Raw genomic sequence first — 21,018 nt, forward strand, 5'->3', positions numbered from 1 at the left:
TACCAAATTGTATCGAAAACCTACAGCAAGTAAAACTATTTTGGCCACAAGCAGCTGCCATCCCAAGCACACAATTCGCAGCATCCCAGTAGGGGAGTACATCAGGGCATTACGTGCCTGTTCAGACATCAAGGATTTTTTACAATGAATGTGTCATCATTGACAATTGCCTCAGAGACAGAGGCTATCCTATTTGGTTCCCTCAATCGTGCCAAAAATATTGTGATCACTAAAATCAGAGAATCTTTATTTGTGATCACCCAAAAAAAGTAACACTACTGATTTGGTTACTTTTTCTACCAATTATTCTTTAGACTATGATCCGATTATTTTTTGAGGAGATGAACAATCACCTATTTAGGATGATGACCCCTAAATTAAAAATATTCTCAAGAATGGCTGCAGATTTGTAGCCAAACGGGGTATCACACTAGGTAATACTTTAGCTCCTTCCATGTATGTGACTCCAAAAAATGCACAACACTAGCTCACATGCAAAGGCCTGTATAAATGTGGTCATAACAGATGTAATACATGTAAATGTATCAAACCTTCTAAATCTGTGACCTCCACAGCAAATAAGTATTGTCATAATAGAAATACTTTTATTAATTGTAACACCAACTATATTATTTATGTTATTGAATGTATTGAATTAGGGGTGGGCGATATGGTCTAAAGTCTATATTGCGATATAATTTGAAGCATGTGCGATATGCGATATATATTGCAATATATTATTTTCTTCTGTATGTATACAAAAAATACAAATGAATAAACTTTGCAAGAAATTTCATCAGCCCCATGCCATTTGCCATCAGTCAGCGTCAGCCCCATGGCATTTGCCAATTGCCATCATCAGACATGTCCCCCAGAGCCAGTGCCATCAGCCCCATGGCATTTTCCATCATCTATCAGACTGTCTGATGATGGCAAATGCCATGGGGCGCTGATCTGATGGCACTGGCTCACTGGGGGACACATGTCTGAATGAGACATGTGTCCCCCAGTGAGCCAGTGCCATCAGATCAGCGCCCCATGGCATTTGCCATCATCAGACATGTATCGCCCAGCAGTGAGCCAGTGCCATCAGATCAGCGCCCCATGGTATTTGCCATCAGACATGTGTCCCCCAGCAGTGAGCCAGTGCCATCAGATCAGCCCCATGTGGCATTTGCCATCATCAGACATGTGTCCCCCAGCAGTGAGCCAGTGCCATCAGATCAGCCCCATGTGGCATTAGCCATTATCACACTCCATGTGCCCCCCAGTGAGCCAGTGCCATCAGATCAGCTCCCCATGGCATTTGCCATCATCAGCCATGTGTCCCCCAGCATTTTCCATCATCAGACTCCATGTGTCCCCCCTGCTATATATTCAGACAGAGCAGCCGGTCTCAGTGCCATCAGAAGATGATCAGGTTCTGGCCATCGTTTGCAAAATATTCCTTTCCTTATCCTCCAGCAAGAGTCCCCGTCCCCCCACAAGAGTCTCTGTTATTATACTTACCTTTCCTGCAGGTTGCTCGGCAGGGGCCAGCTAATGGAGTCCACAGATGTGGCGTCTTCAAGCACTGGGCGGGACCTGACTGACATCACATACAGCGTCAGCAAAGCGGGCCGACGCTGTGTGCACGCCGGCCCTGGCCAGTACAGCGCGGTGCGGAGTCGGGAGGCCAAGGAGCGGTGAGCCAGAAGCTTCTGCGCAATCATTCACTACCGCTCCGTGGTCATATCGCGGGGCGGCAATATAGGCGATATACACAAAATCCATATCATGGCACATATCATATCGCCAATATCGCCCACCCCTATATTGAATGCAGGATCCAGTATGTTGGGTGTACCACCCACAGCCTTAAAAAACGCATTGCTGAACACCTCAATAGTATCAAAACTCCTCAACTGAAAAACCTGTCAGGTGCAGCTGCACATTATGTGAACAGCCACCAAGGCAACACACAGCCCTTTTAGGTTAAAGCCAGTAAAAGGGTTAATCAGCCCCCCCCCCCCCCCCCCCGCAATTGGAGACAAGCCCTGCTGAGGTGTACTGGATCCTCACAATGGGAAGCAGGTCTCCTAATGGAATAAACCTCAAGACCGATATGTCATACCTATATTGATTACCTTATTCACACTGCATTTTGCCTTCTTTTTATATGCATATTTTGCAATATGTGTCTGTACTATGCTTGATATACTATATTACTCTTTTATTAAGATATTTCCAGTCCAGCCCCTATTCCATTCATGCCCGATTTTCTGTGTTACTGCTTTTTCAGCATGCCTGTTAGTATATACATTTTTGTCATTTTCTACATCTTGTAGGCTATGAGGAAGGGCTTGTAAGCCCAAAATGCATAAGCGACAGTGGTTTTAATATTTTTCTACTATGTTAATAATAAAGGAATTCGTTTTTATTTGGGTGCCGGATCTATCCACGTTTTTTTACTGATCATAGCAACCAATCACAAAACAGGTTTCATTATAGTGATCCTGAAAAATAAAAGCTGCACTGTGATTGGTCGATATGGGCAACACAGACAGTTCTTCTTTATCCCCTTTAGGACACAGCCTTATTTCACCTTAAGGACCAGGCCATTTTTTGCAAATCTGACCAGTGTCACTTTAAGTGGTGATAACTTTAAAACGCTTTGACTTATCCAGGCCATTCTGAGAATGTTTTTTATTTATAAAAAAAATACGTGAAAAAATTGCAAATTTCCAAGTTTCAATTTCTCTACTTCTATAATGGATAGTAATACCTCCAAAATAGTTATTACTTTACATTCCCCATACGTCTACTTCATGTTTGGATCATTTTGGGAATGCTACAAGGCTTAACAACCCAATTTTTTAGGGACCAGTTCAGGTCTGAAGTCACTTTGCGAGGCTTACATAATAGAAACCACCCCCCTCAGGTATTTAAAACTGATTTTACTAACTTTGTTAACCCTTTAGGTGTTCCACAAGAATTAATGGAAAATAGAGATACAATTTCAAAATTTCACTTTTTTGGCAGATTTTAAATTTTTTATTTTTTTTAACTTTTACAAAGCAAGGGTTAACAGCCAAACAAAACTCAATATTTATTGCCCGGATTCTGTAGTTTACAGAAACACCTCATATGTGGTCATAAACTGCTGTACGAGCACACGGCAAGGTGCAAAAGGAAGGAATGCCATACGGTTTTTGGATGGCCGATTTTGCTGGACTTTTTTATTTATTTATTTTTATTTATTTTATTTTTTACACCATGTCCCATTTGAAGCACCTCTAGAGTAGAAACTCCCAAAAAGTGACCCCATTTTAGAAACTATGGGATAGGGTGGAAGTTTTGTTGGTACTAGTTTAGGGTACATATCATTTTTGGTTGCTCTATATTACACTTTTTGTGAGGCAAGGTAACAAGAAATAGCTGTTTTGGCACAGTTTTTATTTTTTGTTATTTACAACATTCATCTGACAGGTTGGATCATGTTGTATTTTTATAGAGCAAGTTATTATGGATGCTTCGATACCCAATATGTATACTTTTTTTTATTTATGTAAGTTTTACACAATAACAGCTTTTTTTAAAACAAAAAAAGATGTTTTGGCGTCTCCATATTCTGAGCCATAGTTTTTTTTTTTTTTTGGGCGATTGTCTCAGGAAGGGGCTCTCTTTCTGCGGGATGAGGTGACAGATTGGTACTTTTTTGGTGGGCAAACGCCTTTTTGATCACTTGCTGTTGTACTTTTTTTGTGATGCAAGGTGACAAAAAAATTGTTTATTTAGCACAGTTAGGTGTTCATCTGAGGGGTTAGGTCATGTGATATGTTTATAGAGCCGTTTGATACGGACGCAGCGATACCTAATATGTATACTTTTTTTTCCCCCACCTATTTTTTACTTTATTTGGGGAAAATTAAGTTTTTGTTTATTTTTATTTGAAACTTTTAATTTTTTGGGGGGGAAGACTTTATTTTTTCAACTTTTTTTGTCCCACTTTGGAACTTGAACTTTTGGGGGTCTAATCCTTTACAATGCATTCCAATACTTCTGTATTGGAATGCATTGGCTGTATGAGTAATTCTGTGTGTATCTCACAGGGGGCTGGATCTCACAGGCTCTTCACCGGATGGCAGCGCTATGCCTTCCTTAGGCATCGCGCTGCCTTCCATGCCAGCGGGTCCCCCCCCCCCCCCACAGCCCCACGGGGACCCGATGGCACCGCCGACTACCGCCGCCCGCACAATAAAAAGCCGCAAACCACAGGTCTGAATTGACCTGCGGTTTGCGGTGATCGCTGACACGGGGGGGGTCACGGGACCCCCCTGCGCATTTAGCCAGGTGGTGGTGATCGGAAGTATACATGATGTATCGGTACGTCATATGTCCTGAAGAGGTTAAATCTGTTTCATAAGACAGTTTCATATATCTGCCCTAATATGTTTTAGTTGCTGAAAGGATATGGCCAATGGAGTGATTTTTCCGCCACAAATTTTGCCACAATTCAGAAATTAAAACCCACATATTACAAGCAGTTTTGTAGCACAATTTTACTGCAGATGGGCTGTGGATATGGCTTTTCCTCTTAAAGGGGTTGTCGGAGTTTAAAGCTGAACCTGGACATATTCCCTTCTTCACCCAGGCAGCCCCTCTGAGATTGGGGGGGGGGGGGGGGGGGTGTACCTGCAGAGTATAAAAATTACAGCACTGATTGCATAGAGTCAGACTGTGCAGGTACCCCCCCCCCCCAACTGGTTACCTCCCTTCTGTACCCTTACTGCAGACTGCTAGCAATTGATTCATAACATATAGCAGAAATAATAGGCACAACATGGAGCAATAAGAATAGTTCCAGAATTGCTATTACACAGGGAATGCATGAAGCTATTAAAACAGGCATGTCAGGAGTGGTGAAAGGTCCTCTTTAAATGACTGGGATCAAAATATTTCACAGAGGGCACCTGTAGTATACAGAGCAAGCTCAGCTCATGAGCCTACTCCATATATCCATTACATTTATTATTATTTTATGCACTTATATAGCGCTACTATATTTTGCAGCGCTTTACAGACATTATCCAACTGTCCCCCAATGGGGCTCACAATCTAAGGGCATCAAAATTACGTACAGTTAAGATAAGTGGGTTAATAAATTTGTCTCATTTTACTCCAACAGACCTTTTACTAAGATTGGACTATGAAATGTCAGTCTAAGTGAATCTGTCCACACTACCAGTGACTGACAGCCACCTATTTACAAGGTGAACGATATCATTCAAAGATTGCCCACTTAGGCAAGTGAGTTCAGGTTGAATAGAAATTTTAATATATAAATTACAAGTTTTGGTGAATCTCTTTCCGCAAAACTATGTATCTTCTCAGCTTTTCCTGCTCTATAACATGCTGCCTGAAGATCACACTGCATTTTGTGGTGACAGGTTCCCTTTACAGCTACAACCTTTCCCCCTATGACTAGCTGATCTCATACAGCATCCAGATGCAGAGACTACTAATAGTGAGGGGACACAGCTGATCATTTTCCTAGTAGTAGTAGTACACAGCACTCAGCTGACAATTTGGGTGCATGGGAAGGCTGTCCAACCTTTTAACTATATTCTTTGATTGTTTGAAACTACTAAACTTTGACAGACTACATCCATTTATAACTAATAAGGCTACATTCAAACAATAACGGACGTTTTTAGAAACAGTCTATGGGGCTACTGAAATGGCATTTTTTTTGTTTTTTTAACGGCTTGTGAATAGCAGCTGTCAAAAAATAGGGTATGTACCATTTTTGGCAGTTTTTTACGGCAAGACTGACCACATTGAAATCAATGGGTCCATTTTTACTGGATGTGTAGACAGGCGTTTTTAACTGCCATAACAAACCGACAGAAAATGGATGGTACGTTTTTAATGGTCATTTGTAAATGTAGCCTAAGTATCTATGGTACAAAGGAGACAATAGTTAGACTGTTCTTTCTAAGTTACCTGGTATCTTCTAAGGAGACAACCCCAGAAGCCTCATCCACTGTTATTTTGCAGTGTTCTCCAGACACCAGTTTGTTACCAGGAAATGAAAGGTCACAACCTGTGAAGACAAAATAGTCAAAATCAGTCTATTATTAAAAGGGTTTTCCAAGACTTTAAAGGGGTTATCCAATGTTTAAAACATGCCCGAGTCCCACATATAGATTATACTTACCCCGCTCCCCACGTTGCTCCTGATCTGCACGGCCTTCGCTGCATCTCCCTGTGGCACGGATCAAAACATCCGGCGACAGGGGTGGGTGGGGGTCTGATGGCCTAGGGAGATGCAGCGGCGGCCGTGCGGGGACCAGGAACAATGTCAGACCCTCACCAATCACATACTGATGACCTATCCAGAGGATCGGTCATCAGTGCAGTGTTAAAAAAATAAATTATATATATATACACACACACACACACACACACAGGCTTCAGACAACTTTTCAACCATCGGATATTTAAAAAAAAAAAAATGTTAACAAGAGATCAATGACTGTACTCAATCTGTTGAAAACTTAGTCCACTGTAATGGAATTTTCAAAAATTTCGGCTCACATTCATAATACAAATTGCAGGGTGCTGATGCATTCCCTTCAAGCGACAGCACTGCGGCCTTCTTACAGTTTACTAGTATCAACTAGCGTGGGCGCTGCAAGCTCCATTCAAGTGGACAGAGCTTAGCCTCGCCCATGCGAGTTGATACTAGTTGTGACGTCAGTGGGCCGGCGGTAAACAGTAAGAAGGCCGTGGTGCTGCTGGAGCGCCGCTGCCTTCTCAAACAGCTGATCGGCGGGGGTCCCGGGTGTCAGACCCCCGCCGATCACAAGCTGATGATCTATCCAGAGGATAGATCATCAGTTAAATTAAAGTGAAGAACCCCTTTAACAGCCAAAGAAACCGCAATATTTATTACCCTGATTCTGCAGTTTACATAAACCCCCCCATATGTGGTCGTAAAATGTGGTCGTAAACTGCTTTATGGGCACATGGTAGAGTGCAGAGGGAAAGTAGCGCCATATTTTTAACGGAGGGCAGATTTTGCTGGAATGGTTTTCATTTGCCATGTCACATTTGAAGAGACCCTGAGGTACCCCTAGAAAGAAAACCCCAAAAAGTGACCCCATTTTGGAAACTACACTCCTCAAGGAATAAATCTAGAGGTGAAGTGAATGCTTTGACGCAACAAGTGTTTCATAGAATTTAGAAACACGTGGCTGTAAAAATGAAAAATGTACTTTTATTTCCAATATAAGGTTGCTTTAACCCCAATTTTCCATTTTCACAAGGGGTAACAGGAGAAAATACACCCCACAATTTGTCATGCATTTTTTCCTGAATACAGCAACACCATATATGTGGTCGTAAACCGCTGTTTGGGGGCACGGCAGCATTCAGAAGTGAAGGAGTAGCATCAGAATTTTCTAACATAACATTTTTTCACCAATGTTGCTGTATGTGGGCTTGTTTATTGCGGGACGGGCTGTAGTTTTTATTGGTATCCTTTTTGTTTACATATGTCTTTTTGATCACTTTTTATACCATTTTTTGTGGAGGTGAAGTGGGCAAAAATGGCAAATCTGTCATTGTTTTTTATTTTAATTTTTTATGGGGTTTCTCTTTTTGTAAATATTATATGATTTTTTTATTCTGTGGGTTCATATGGTTGTGGCGATATGAACCCACAGAATACTAAAGTCCATAAAATTTTTATTTTTTCAGCAAAATAGCTATATGGGGGCTTGTTTTTTGCAGGACGGGCTGTCGTTTTTTATTGGTATCATTTTTGGGTACATATGTCTTTTTTTTATGAAATCTCTTTTTATTATACGGCGGTGAGGTGACAAAAACAGCAATTCCATAATTGTTTTTACATAAATTTTTTATGGCGTTCACCACATGGGATTAGTAACATTATACTTTTATAGATCAGGTTGTTACGGACGCAGCAATACCAATCGTGTAGTTCTTTTGTGTTTTTTTTCACTTTTTAATGACTTATAAATAAACTAATATGAGAAAAGACAATTTTTTTTTATTTACATTTTATTTCTTTTTTTAATAGATTTTTTGGGTTTTTTTTTACACTTTTTATTTATTGCAATAGTCATCTATTGGAATGAACTGTATAGTCAGTGCTACATTTACACAAAGGTTGATCAGACCCTCAGGGTCTGATCTGCCTTAGGTACATGGCAGCCCAGACACTTTTGTAAGGCGTCCGGTTACCCTGGCAATCATAAGCCTGATGCCATCGCTGCAGTAGCGGCCCAATAGAACACAGAGGGAGCTCCCTCCCTCTCAACCCTATGGATGCCGCGGGCGGCTACTGACCGTGGCATCTATGGAGTTAAACGGCCGAGATTTCAGCCGTTGCAGCAGAGTGTTAGCTCAGGAACGGAGCTGCTGCCATCACAATCACTGCAGGGGGCATCATGGGGGGCAATGGCACAATATTGGGGCATGTTTAGGGCCACAGTGGGGGTCATTAGATTACCTGGGGCACTGCCAGCACACAGGGGGCCAGAGTGGAGATCACACCCTGAAATCGTCACTGAAGCGCTCTGATTGATTAGTCTACAGAGACTAACCAATTGGAGCGCTTGCCGGCAACGGACCACTCAGATCAGTCCTTTCCCGGCTTCCCTGGTGTCTATTCTCTTGGGGAGAGCGGAGACTCCGGGGCTGTGACACTTTACAGTGTCATAGCTCCGATAAGCAGATTGGATGTCACTGAACGTCCAAATACAGTAAGCCATTTGCAATTTGGACGTACAGTAACATACAAATGCGTGAAAGGGTTAAAGTGGCCCATGAACATAAACAACATAAAAAATAATGCAAAAACATAACAATGGAACAGTTTTTTTTTTCCTATTCTCCCTCAAAAAATAATTCATCAATACGAACACTACAACTAATTCAACAACGAAAACTACATCTTACCCTGCAAAAAAATACAAGCTACATATGACTATATTGGCAAAAATGTTTAGTTATGGCCAGAAAGAAAAACAAGAAAAATAATAAAAATCGAGAATAAAATCATTAAGCGTCCTTAAAGGAATAGGCCATCAGATCGGCGTGGTCTGAGTCCCCCTCCGACCAGCTGTTTGAAGGGGCTTTGGTGCTTGTGTGAGTGCTGTGTCCTCTTCAGTGTTTACCTGTATGCCGTCTCCATTGTAGCGGTGGAGCAATTTAATTACAGCGTTTCATCACATTTAAGTGAATGAGAGAGGAAACTGTAAGCACACTGCACCACCGCTACAAGGGAGACTGGAGACGACTGCCGAACAGAGGACATATGGCACCATGCCAGTTTGAGAGGGGATAACTTCACACAACTCCTTTAATAAGACCCTGGGTAGGGTGAATGCACAGCAGCCAGTTATAGCCAGGGGTCGAGTGGAGGGGGAACGCATGGGAACGGCGTTCCTGCACTTTTTTCATGGCAGGAACGCCGTTCCCTTTCAGCCTCAAGCCAGGAGAACACGGCTGAATCAGATTCACAGGGGGAGACGGAGCGCACTGTGCAGGGCAGGTTAAGGGAGGAGGGGCGGCTTCTGTTGAGAGGAAGCTGTCTGTGCGGTGCCGCTGCCTGCCACTCCTCTCATGGCGCCCCGCCCCCTAATGACATCATCTCCTTCACTACAAGATCATTTAGAATGTCTTTTAGAAAAGTTTATCCTGGGATTCGAACTCACGACCTCCACACATCAGAGCAAGGCATTTACCCTCACAGCCATGAAAGCTGTCTAGGTAGTTGCTTAAAAAAAAAAAAAAAAAAAAAACTTCTACTTATACCTAGTGTACTGATACCTAGTGTACAACCATACACATGACAGCTGCCCACTGTGTATGGATGTAGCAGAGCTGGGTGTGTTGGGGCAGCTGTCATGTGTATGGTTGTACACTAGGTATAAGTAGAAGTCTTAGTTTGTTTTTTTTAAGCAACTACCTCAACTGCTTTTATGGCTGTGAGGGTAAATGCCTTGCCTGTAATGTGTAGAGGTCATGAGTTCGAATCCCAGGACAAACTTTTCTAAAAGTGTTTTTTTTTTTTTTTCTGATACTTCTACTGATACCTAGTGTACTGATACCTAGTGTACAACCATACACATGACAGCTGCCCCAACGCACCCAGCTCTGCTACATCCATACACAGTGGGCAAAGTTACCTACAGTAGAAGTCTTATATATATTTTTTTTAAGTAACAAGCTAGACAGCTTTCATAGCTGTGAGGGCATATGCCTTGCCTCTGCTGTGTAGAAGTCAAGAGATCGAATCCCAGGACAAACTTTTCTAAAAGTGTTATTTTTTTTTATTTATTTTTTTTAGCCCGCAGCGACACAAATTACAGCATGCTAGATTTTCTGTGCTTTTTTATTTTTTGGAGGGGGGGGGGGGGGGGGGGGGGGGGTTGCAGTGGATCTTGGGTGAGTTCCCACACTTTTTTTCCCAGGACTTGACCCCTGGTTATAGCCAAATGATAAAGTACAAAGTCAGATACACCATAATGGACTGTGGATAATCTAGTATAAATCCAATATAGTACATCTGTAGTTTATCACTTATACTTGGCTTCTGTGCTATGTATGCCTTTAACCAACCCAGGGTCTTATTAATCCCAGGCCCCCAGCCACAGACGGTCTTATTTCATACTTCTTGGCTCAAAATACTGTTCAAAAATGCTAAGATGAATATGTTTACTGTTCTGGAATAAATGTAGTGCAACCTCTATGTAGTGATCTCCTCCACAGTATGGACAGGAGCGATCGCAAATGTCATAGCTCATCCCCATACAGAATCATTGTTAAGAGTTCATTCACACAGCTGTATGTAATTTGCGGATCCGCAAAACACGGACACCGGCAATGTGCGTTCCACATTTTGCGAACTGCAAATCACCGGCACTCTCATAGAAAATGCCTTTTCTTGTCCGCAATCGCGGACAAGAATAGGACATGTTCTATTTTTTTGCGGAACGAAAATGCGGACGCGGACAGCACATTCCGGCCCCACTGAAAATGAATGGATCCGCACCTGTTCTGCAAAACTGCGGAACGGATGCGGACGTGTGTATGGACCCTTAGACAGCCGGCTCTGCTGCCAGCAAATGATCATTTAGGTGACCACATGAAAGATCCAATTACCCAATGAACTGGCTCTTTCATTGGGTAATCGGCGGCACCTTTACACTGCCAGATAATTGCCAACGAGTGTTCCTATGAATGCTTTTTAGCAATGATCTGTCCAATGTTCAGGGAGTGTAAAGGGGCCTTAACCTTACACAGCATGTGGATGGGATCTCTTAATCCACTTTGCTGCTACAGTACAAAGTTGTGGAATTACCTCCGCAGATTTGCAAGCAGCAAACCCATAGTGTTTACGCCACATGGGGACGTACCCTAAATGATTGCAGTAATAGCATGATAATGGAAGTCCTAAGTGAACTGGGGGTATGATCCTTTCAGTCTGTCTATCCATACAGTTTCAACAAGTGCAGCATGCTGTGTTTCTAAAGGGTCTCAAGATGCCTATTAAGGGTCCATTCACATGTCCGTAGTGTATTGCGGATCCGCAATACACCCGGCCGGCACCCCCCATAGAACTGCCTATTCTTGTCCGCAATTGCGGACAAGAATAGGACATGTTCTATTTTTTTCCAGACCCGCAGACCGGAAGATCGGGGGCGCACTCCGGAAACGCGGATGCGGAAAGCACACGGTGTGCTATCTGCATCCATTCCTGCCCCATAGAGAATAAATGGATTGCACCCGTTCCACAATTTGCGGAACAGATGCGGACCTATTCTATGGACGTGTGAATGGACCCTAATGGAGTACTGTACGGGGACAGATGGATGAAACATAAACCAATCCTTACCCATGAGTTTATCACTATAAAAAGAAAAAACAGAAAGGTAGAATATAGGCTAGCGGACTCCATTATGGCTTTGCATTGTCTAACTAATACCCATATGGCCCTGGTATTGAAATTCATGAAAAGTAGACTGTGGATTACAACTAGAAAACTCCACTGAGCAATAGTTAGAGGTCAGGCTGAAGTGGGGGATGACAGGTAAGGACCCTTGAGGCTTGTATAGTGTAAATGAAGGGAAGGAGGCAGCCTCTTCTCAGAGGTAATAAGAGGTCAATGTGTTCAGGAAGTCAGGGGTGCCACAACTGCAATAAATAGAAAGAACAGTGCCAGCTAGCCCCTGCTGCCCTTGTATTCGTCACTTCTGTGCCAGCACAATATACAGTATCTGTGGAGGGAATTACCTTTCTTCCTTCCAATCGTCCATTCTTTTTTGTAGAGAAAAAGCTCATTGGCATCCTCCGCGTCAGCTCCTAGCAGTCGGCACAGCTTCCCCCAGGGCTTCATCTCCCCTAAGCCTTCCATCTCAATTCACATCTGAAACAATCGGGAGAAAACCACAATGAGTTGGGGGCAGGGAGAACCAAACTTATGCATCAGAGAGACAGGAGAGGTCCCCTCCCCACCAACCAGACACAACAGTAGCAGCAGCTCAGACTAGAGTACAAGCTATAATGGTAGGAGCGAACACCCAAGGCACTGGAGATGGGCGGAACGACATTAACCCTTTCATCATCTAGCCAGGCCAATGTAACAAAAAAACAAAAAAAAATATTATAAATCGCAACTTAAATGATCCCTTGAATGAGAAGCAGCATAAGAAAAACATGGCTGAAGTATATATTCCAAGATGGTTATCTGGCTGTAGAGAAGGTAAAGCTGTAGGAAACTAGGTCTGGGTCTCCATGTAATCAGCTAATGCACTCACACAATCCCAGCCAGACAAAAGAGGCAGTGGTGGGAATGGAATATGGAAACGCTATGTAGTACGCCATCAGACGGGAGATCCTGGTAACATTGCAGAGCAGATCCAGCAAGCTGTTATTGCCTGTTGTATTATTCTGGGAGGTAGGACTGCTGGAGCCGGGAGTGGGGGTTGCAGGCAGCTGTCTGTGAATGCCGCCATGTGATTGGGTGGTGAGGTGCCATGGAATTTCAGTCTACAGAGGGAGGTGCCGGGTTTGTTGTGAAGACTTCATTATGTGTGGAGGAACGCAAAAAAGATAGTTTACTTATTGCCCGAAAATGAGAGCCGAAACAAAACTGGCAGCAGATAAGAGACCATGCAAGAGTGGTTATTATACTCGGCACTGACCAGGAGAGGGACAGGGTGGCACAGAGGACGTAGGGAGAGGCACTGTACAGCCACGCAGAGACAAAGCCTATACCATGCAGTAGAGAGATACATTACTGTGTCCCTATCACAGGCCGTTACAGCTGACAGCCAGAAACATCAAGTAGGGCAGGTGAAAATGTCCACAGATAGTCTTCGCTCATTTAAGGCTATTTTCACACTCGCAGCAGTGTGATCCGGCAAGCAGTTCCATCGTCGGAACTGCCCGCCGGATCCGCCTCTCTGGATGTGACTGAATGCATTTGTGAGGCTCATCCGGATGCGGATCCGTCTCACAAATGCATTGCAAGAACGAATCCATCTCTGCGCTTGTCATGCGGACAGACGGATCCATCTTGTATCTTTTTTCACATTTTTACCGGTCTGCGCATGCGCAGACCGTAAGGACGGATCCGGCATTTTGAATGCCGGATCCAGCACTAATACATTCCTATGGGGAAAAATGCCAGAACCGGCATTCTGGAAGGTCATCCGTTTTATCTTTTGCCTGATCAGTCAAAACGACTGAACTGAAGACACTCTGATGCATCCTGAACAGATTACTCTTCATTCAGAATGCATGGGGATATACCTGATCAGTTCTTTTCCGGTATACAGCCCCTGTGACGGAGCTCAAAACGCTAGTGTGAAAGTACCCTAAGAAGTCCAGAACGTCATCGGAAGGGAAAACCAGACGACTCACGTGCGGGTAAACCTGCCCAAAAAAATGGCACAAATTTCTGTGCATTCCCACACTAAAAACCGCATGTGTTACTTGGTGCGGATTTGATATGGTTATGTTGTAGATCTCATCCTTCCTTTTCCACGTACACACAGAAGTTCAATTTCTGCACGGAACGAAAACGCAAGAGTACTGTGCAGGTACTGTATTACGCTGTGGTTTTTCTGCATGAGAACCATGCGTAATCCACAACATGTGCAAGTAACCTTAGGATGCATGCACACGGGTAAACATGCAAGCTATGCACAAACTTTTGCGCGGATTCATGTGCGTTTCCGCACCTAAACTGCATGTGTTACTAACCCTTCCATTAAAAAGGGTGAAATCAGCAGCTAAATCTGCACAGCAGGGCAATTTACGCATGGAATGAAAAAGCAAAGTGTACAGAAGACTTGCCTAATCTCATACACGCTTCTGGTACTGTTTGAGGGCTCAGCTGCCCATATTGCGGCCCGCAAACAGCAGGTCTGCGATGGCCATTTGTGCACTGGAACGGGTCCACAATCCAGAAGGTGTTCCCGTGGGGTTTCTCTCTGTGCCTCTGCTCTGCAAAAAAATAGAACATGTTCTATTTTTTTTTGCAGTGTGGACAAATCACGGACCCATTTAAGCTGAATGGGTCTGGATCCGTCTGCGGCAGCCTCACAGATGATGCCCGTGCATTGGGGATCACAAATTGCGGCCCCCAATGCACAGAACGCCCAACACGCGTTTGCGTGCATGAGCCGTTACGTTGTGGTTTTTCTGCACAAGAAGACGTGCGTAATCGCAACATGTGCAGGTAGCCTTAGGGTGCCTGGGCATGGGAAACGCATGCAGATTACCATCTCAAACAACGACAAGCAAAAGGGACAGAAAATGAAAAATGGGATGTAAATTCCTATGTTCTTGGATCGCCCCATTGAAGGATCTGTAACTGCCGGCACTCCAGCTGTTCTAAAACTACAACTCCCAGAAAACTCCATTCACTTCTATGAGAGTTAGGGCTCATGCACACAAACGTATTTTCTTTTCATGTCTGCTCCGTTTTTTTTTTGCGGACCGTATGCAGAACCATTTATTTCAATGGGTCTGCAAAAACAAAACAAAAACTAAGCTACTCTGTGTGCAGTTTCCGTATGTCTGTTCTGCAAAATGACAGAACATGTCCTATTATTGTCCGCATAACAGACAAGGATAGCACTGGTCTATTAGAGGCCGGCTGTTCCGCAAAATATGGAATGCACACGGACATCATCCGTTTTTTTCCAGATCCATTTTTTGCGGACCACAAAATACATACAGTCGTGTGCATGAGGCCTTACAAGAACAGATGATCATGTTTTCAAGCTGAGAGTTGTAGTTTCACAGGAGCTGCAGTGCCAAAGTTTGCTGACCCCTGAGTACAGGCCAGGAAGAAGTGGAGGAGAAGGATTGTTACTCACTTCTGGGTCAGTACAAGAATAATAAGTACTGAAAGCAAAGAAAGAATTCAACAAGGTCTACCTGGCAGCGACGCCCTTCCTGTGCCCCACCTGAGGAAAGCCCTTCCCATGCCACACCTAACAGTGACCATTCCTGTTTGACAACTGGCAGCGACCCTACCCGTGTCCCACATGAGGGCAGCCCTTCCAGTGACCCTCCTGGCAGCGAATATTCTGAGTTCCACCTAAAGGTAGTGACTATACCACGTCCAACTTGAGGGCAAGCCTTCCCATGCCCCACCTGGCGGCGACCATTCAGTGCCCCACCTAACGACAGCCCTTCCAATGCCCCACCTGGCAGCAACCATTCAGTGTCCCACCTAGAAACAGCCCTTCCAGTGCCCCACCTGGCAGCAACCATTCAGTGTCCCACCTAGAAACAGCCCTTCCAGAGCCCCACCTGGCAGTGACCATTCAGTGTCCCACCTAGAAACAGCCCTTCCAGAGCCCCACCTGGCAGCGACCATTCAGTGCCCCACCTAACGACAGCCCTTCCAGTGCCCCAACTGGCAGCAACCATTTAGTGTCCCACCTAGAAACAGCCCTTCCAGAGCCCCACCTGGCAGCGACCATTCAGTGCCCCACCTAACGACAGCCCTTGCAGTGCCCCACCTGGCAGCAACCATTCAGTGTCCCACCTAGAAACAGCCCTTCCAGTGCCCCACCTGGCAGCGACCATTCAGTGTCCCACCTGAGGTCAGCCCTTCCAGTGCCCCACCTGGCAGCGACCATTCAGTGCCCCACCTAACGACAGCCCTTGCAGTGCCCCACCTGGCAGCAACCATTCAGTGTCCCACCTAGAAACAGCCCTTCCAGTGCCCCACCTGGCAGCGACCATTCAGTGTCCCACCTGAGGTCAGCCCTTCCAGTGCCCCATCTGGCAGCAACCATTCAGTGTCCCACCTGAGGTCAGCCCTTCCAGTGCCCCATCTGGCAGCAACCATTCAGTGTCCCACCTGAGGTCAGCCCTTCCAGTGCCCCACCTGGCAGCAACCATTCAGTGCCCCATCTAAGAACAGCCCTTCCAGTGCCCGATCTGGCAGCAACCAGTGTCCCACCTAGAAACATCCCTTCTAGTGCCCCACCTGGCAGCAACCATTCAGTGTCCCACCTGGCCGCAACCATTCAGTGCCCCATCTAAGAACAGCCCTTCCAGTGCCCCACCTGGCAGCAACCATTCAGTGTCCTACCTAGAAACAGCCCTTCCGGTGCCCGATCTGGCAGCAACCAGTGTCCCACCTAGAAACAGCCCTTCCAGTGCCCCACCTGGCAGCAACCATTCAGTGTCCCACCTAGAAACAGCCCTTCCGGTGCCCCACCTGGCAGCAACAATTCAGTGTCCCACCTGGCAGCAACCAGTGTCCCACCTGAGGACAGCCCTTCCAGTGCCCCACCTGGCAGCAACCATTCCATGTCCCACCAGGCAACTACAATTCATTGTCCCAACTGAGCAGCTCTTCCAGTGCGACCATTCTAAGACCCATATGGCAGCACCCCTTTCAAGTGTCCCCTGGCAGTGACTCTTCCTACTTCCTGTGTGTGGGCAGCCCTTCCCAGCTGGCAGTGACACATTTGTAATATGCGCACTACATGGCAGGGTTACATGCGGTGAAAGCAGGGCATACCTGAGGATAAGGCTGCGGGCTGAGGGGTATGGTAACAGGGTGTGGGTGGCTACTCTTCTGGGCCTGCCAACGCTTTCCCTCCTTCCGCTGGCATTAGTGACTTTCAAGCAGCATGTCAGCCTACCCTGCCGGTGCCCCCAGCTGGCCGACCCCGCACACACCCAGGCCCCGGGAGGATTACCGGCTTTCCTGTCTCCGTCGTCTCATCCGCAGCCGCCTCCCTGTCACAACACAAACCAAGCCGCGTCAGCTGATCCGAGGGTGGAGCTTACAGGGAACGTGGCGTCTCCTATGGAAACCACCCCCTTCCCCAACTACAGAATGGGTGCGCCCACGTGACACCCACAACAGCCATTTTTAATTTGGGCAAATGTCTGATTCATGAACGACTTCGGTAAAGAATACAGAGGACCAGAGTAAAGCAGCGCCCAAGACAGGGCAAGGGGGTCTGCTGTCCAATAACAGCGGCACTAAAACGAAAGCTGACATCTGGTTGGTTATAAGGAGTGACACTTTCACTTTCCTCAGTCATTGGCTTTAGTGTACACTCGGAGCACTAGCGTCATCCGGGGTACAGGGCTCGCCGCTGCCATGTTCTCTCACCTGCTGCTCTATATGGGCAATACCGCCATAGGTGTTAAAGAAGCGCTCCAGCAAACACCCTGCTTATAGTATAGCATAGGCTTTAAAGGGGTTGTCTGGCCTAGAAGCAGAGCCCCACTTGTGGTGGCTGATTCAAACACTCACCAGTCCCTTTCCTGCACTGCTGCCCACGTCATACCAGTCCCTTTCCTGCACTGCTGCCCACATCATACCAGTCCCTTTCCTGCACTACTGCCCACTTCATACCAGTCCCTTTCCTGCACTGCTGCCCACTTCATACCAGTCCCTTTCCTGCACTGCTGCCCACATCATACCAGTCCCTTTCCTGCACTACTGCCCACATCATACCAGTCCCTTTCCTGCACTACTGCCCACTTCATACCAGTCCCTTTCCTGCACTGCTGCCCACATCATACCAGTCCTTTTCCTGCACTACTGCCCACTTCATACCAGTCCCTTTCCTGCACTACTTTCCACATCATACCAGTCCCTTTCCTGCACTACTGCCCACTTCATACCAGTCCCTTTCCTGCACTGCTGCCCACATCATACCAGTCCCTTTCCTGCACTACTGCCCACTTCATACCAGTGCCTTTCCTGCACTACTGCCCACTTCATACCAGTCCCTTTCCTGCACTACTGCCCACTTCATACCAGTCCCTTTCCTGCACTACTGCCCACTTCATACCAGTCCCTTTCCTGCACTACTGCCCACTTCATACCAGTCCCTTTCCTGCACTACTGCCCACTTCATACCAGTCCCTTTCCTGCACTACTGCCCACTTCATGTCCCAGGACGCTGTTTGTCAGTCAAATATAGAGCAACCAAAAATCATATGTACCCTAAAAATAGTCCCCAAAAAAAGCCACCTTATCCCGTAGTTTCCAAAATGGGGTCACTTTTAGGGAGTTGATACTCCAGGGGTGCATCAGGGGGGTTGAAACAGGACACGGTGTAAATAAACAGGTCCATAAAAATAAGCCCTCCAAAAACCACACGGCGCTCCGTTCCCTCTACGCCCCGCCGTGTGGCCGTACAGTAGTGTACGACCACATAAGGGGTGTTTCTGTAAACGGCAGAGTTAGGGCAATAAAGATACAGTCTTGTTTGGCTGTTAACCCTTGCTTTGTTAGTGGAAAAAATGGGTTAAAATGGAAAATTTGGCAAAAAAATTAAAGTCTCAAATTCCATCCCCATTTGCCAATAACTCCTGTGCAACAGCTAAAGGGTTAACAACATTTGTAAAATCCGTTTTGAATACCTTGAGGGGTGTAGTTTCCTAGATGGGGTCACTTTTAGGGAGTTTCTACTTTAGGGGTGCATCAGGGGGGCTTCAAATGGGACATGGTGTAAATAATCCAGTCCAGCAAAATCTGCCTTCCAGAAACAATATGGCGCACCTTTCCCTCTACGCCCTACTGTGTGGCCGTACAATAGTGTACGACAACAGTCAGGGTAATAAAGATACAGTCTTGTTTGGCTGTTAACCCTTGCTTTGTTAGTGGAAAAAATTGGTTAAAATTGAAAATTTGGCCCAAAAAAATAAATTCTCAAATTTCATCCCCATTTGCCAATAACTCTTGTGCAACACCTAAAGGGTTAACGAAGTTAAACTACTCGCTTAAAGTATTCAGTTTTGAATACTTTAAGGGAGTAGTTTATAGAATGGGGTCATTTTTGGGTGGTTACTATTATGTAAGCCTCGCAAAGTGACTTCAGACCAGTACTGGTCCCTAAAAATTGGGTTTTTGAAAATTTCTGAAAAATTTCAAGATTTGCTTCTAAACTTCTAAGCCTTGTAACATCCCCAAAAAATAAAATATTATTCCCAAAATGATCCAAACATGAAGTAGACATATGGGGAATGTAAAGTAATAACTATTTTTGGAGGTATTACTATGTATTATAGAAGTAGAGAAATTGAAACTTGTAAATTTGCAATTTTATCCAAATTTTTGCTAAATTTGGTATTTTTCTTTATAAATAAAAATGATATTTTTTACTTCATTTTACCAGTGTATTGAAGTACAATATGTGCCGAGTCAAAGCGTTTTAAAGTTATCACCACTTAAAGTGACACTGGTCAGATTTGCAAAAAATGGCCTGGTCCTTAAGGTGAAATAAGGCTGTGTCCCAAAGGGGTTAAAGTGTTATTTTGGTTATAACAAGACATTCCTTATTCACAGGATGGGGATAACTATCAGATCGGTTGGGCCCTACCACTGGGACCCCCAACGATCATGAGAGTGTGGATCATAACCTGTGGAGCCTTCCTGAAATGGATAGAGCGGCAGGTGGGAAAAGCGTGCCACTGCTCCATTTATTTCTATCTCTGGCTCTCCAGTGCTGTCTCTGGCGCTTCCATAGAAATGAATTGAGTTATGGTGTGCGTTTCCAACCAGTCCAGTCTTGTGATAGGTGATAACCAGGATAGGTGGAATACCCCTTTCATAGTTTCCCAGAAGGGATAAGATTCCTATGTTGGTAGATGGGGGATATTTGGATATCAGACCACTGCTTCTTACCAGCCTGGTTACTACCAAATACCCCTATACTACCCAAATGAAACATTTCTGCTCATGGACTAAACTGAAAAAAACAAAACACAACAATCTAAAGGTTTTTATTTTGTAAATGGAGGCGTTTTATCTGTGCCCACATGTCCACAGATACAATACAAAAGATTGCTTTAAGAGATACTGACTGGTATATGAAGGTAGACTTCAGTGGCAAATTAGGTAAACTAAAAGTGAAATAGGAGATTATTTACTTTTAGTGGTTTTGAAGCCAGATGTCTAGGATGAGGATACGAGGGGGGTAGAGTTAACAGGTGTTATTTTCATCGTTAGAGATTGAGATGTCTTGTAAAATGTTTACGTCTTAATCTCTTGACATATCTTTTGTGATATCTTTATCTTAAGAACAAAAAAATATATAACCAGACTATACCCCCTTTCTCGTTTTTAAATTTTACTAGTATAAAAAATAAAACAATACTAAATTAATGACATAAAAATAAAGGCCTATGTACAGTATATCTGAAAAACAGCTTAAAAATTATTTGCATAACTGAATGGAAAAAAAGTGTGTTTTCCAAAGACACAGAAATAATAAAAAAAAAAACAACAACAGAAAATGCTCCTGGTCAAGACGGGGTGTAAACAGCCCAATCTTGAAGTGGTTAAATGGGTTACCATGGAAAAGATAATGATGACTTATCCTTAGGATAGGTCATCTTTATCACATCAGCGGGGGTCCAAGTCCCGACACCCTCACTGATCAGCCGTTTCAGGGAACCGATGTGCTCAACGAACCACTAGGACCCCCACCGCTCACGAAAAAGGGATTC

The 21,018-nt window shown here is 44.8% G+C and overlaps 1 protein-coding gene across 3 annotated transcripts in view; it reads right to left on the reverse strand.

Moving 5' to 3' along the window:
• The window catches only part of CHFR (checkpoint with forkhead and ring finger domains), a 49,966-nt gene extending 32,619 nt beyond the window's left edge, over positions 1-17,347 (reverse strand). Inside the window, exons 1-3 of one of the 3 annotated variants that reach the window (XM_044275598.1) lie at positions 17,247-17,347; positions 12,307-12,439; positions 5,986-6,085 (exon numbers count right to left, since the gene is read on the reverse strand). In XM_044275598.1, coding sequence (XP_044131533.1) covers positions 5,986-6,085; positions 12,307-12,427 — 221 coding nt within the window. In that variant the 5' untranslated portion in view covers positions 12,428-12,439; positions 17,247-17,347. The other 2 variants (XM_044275597.1, XM_044275599.1) reach the window with 2 other exon arrangements.
• Between the last annotated feature and the right edge of the window lie 3,671 nt (positions 17,348-21,018).

Source organism: Bufo gargarizans, chromosome 1, assembly GCF_014858855.1.
Source record: "Bufo gargarizans isolate SCDJY-AF-19 chromosome 1, ASM1485885v1, whole genome shotgun sequence".
Lineage (NCBI taxonomy): Eukaryota > Metazoa > Chordata > Amphibia > Anura > Bufonidae > Bufo > Bufo gargarizans.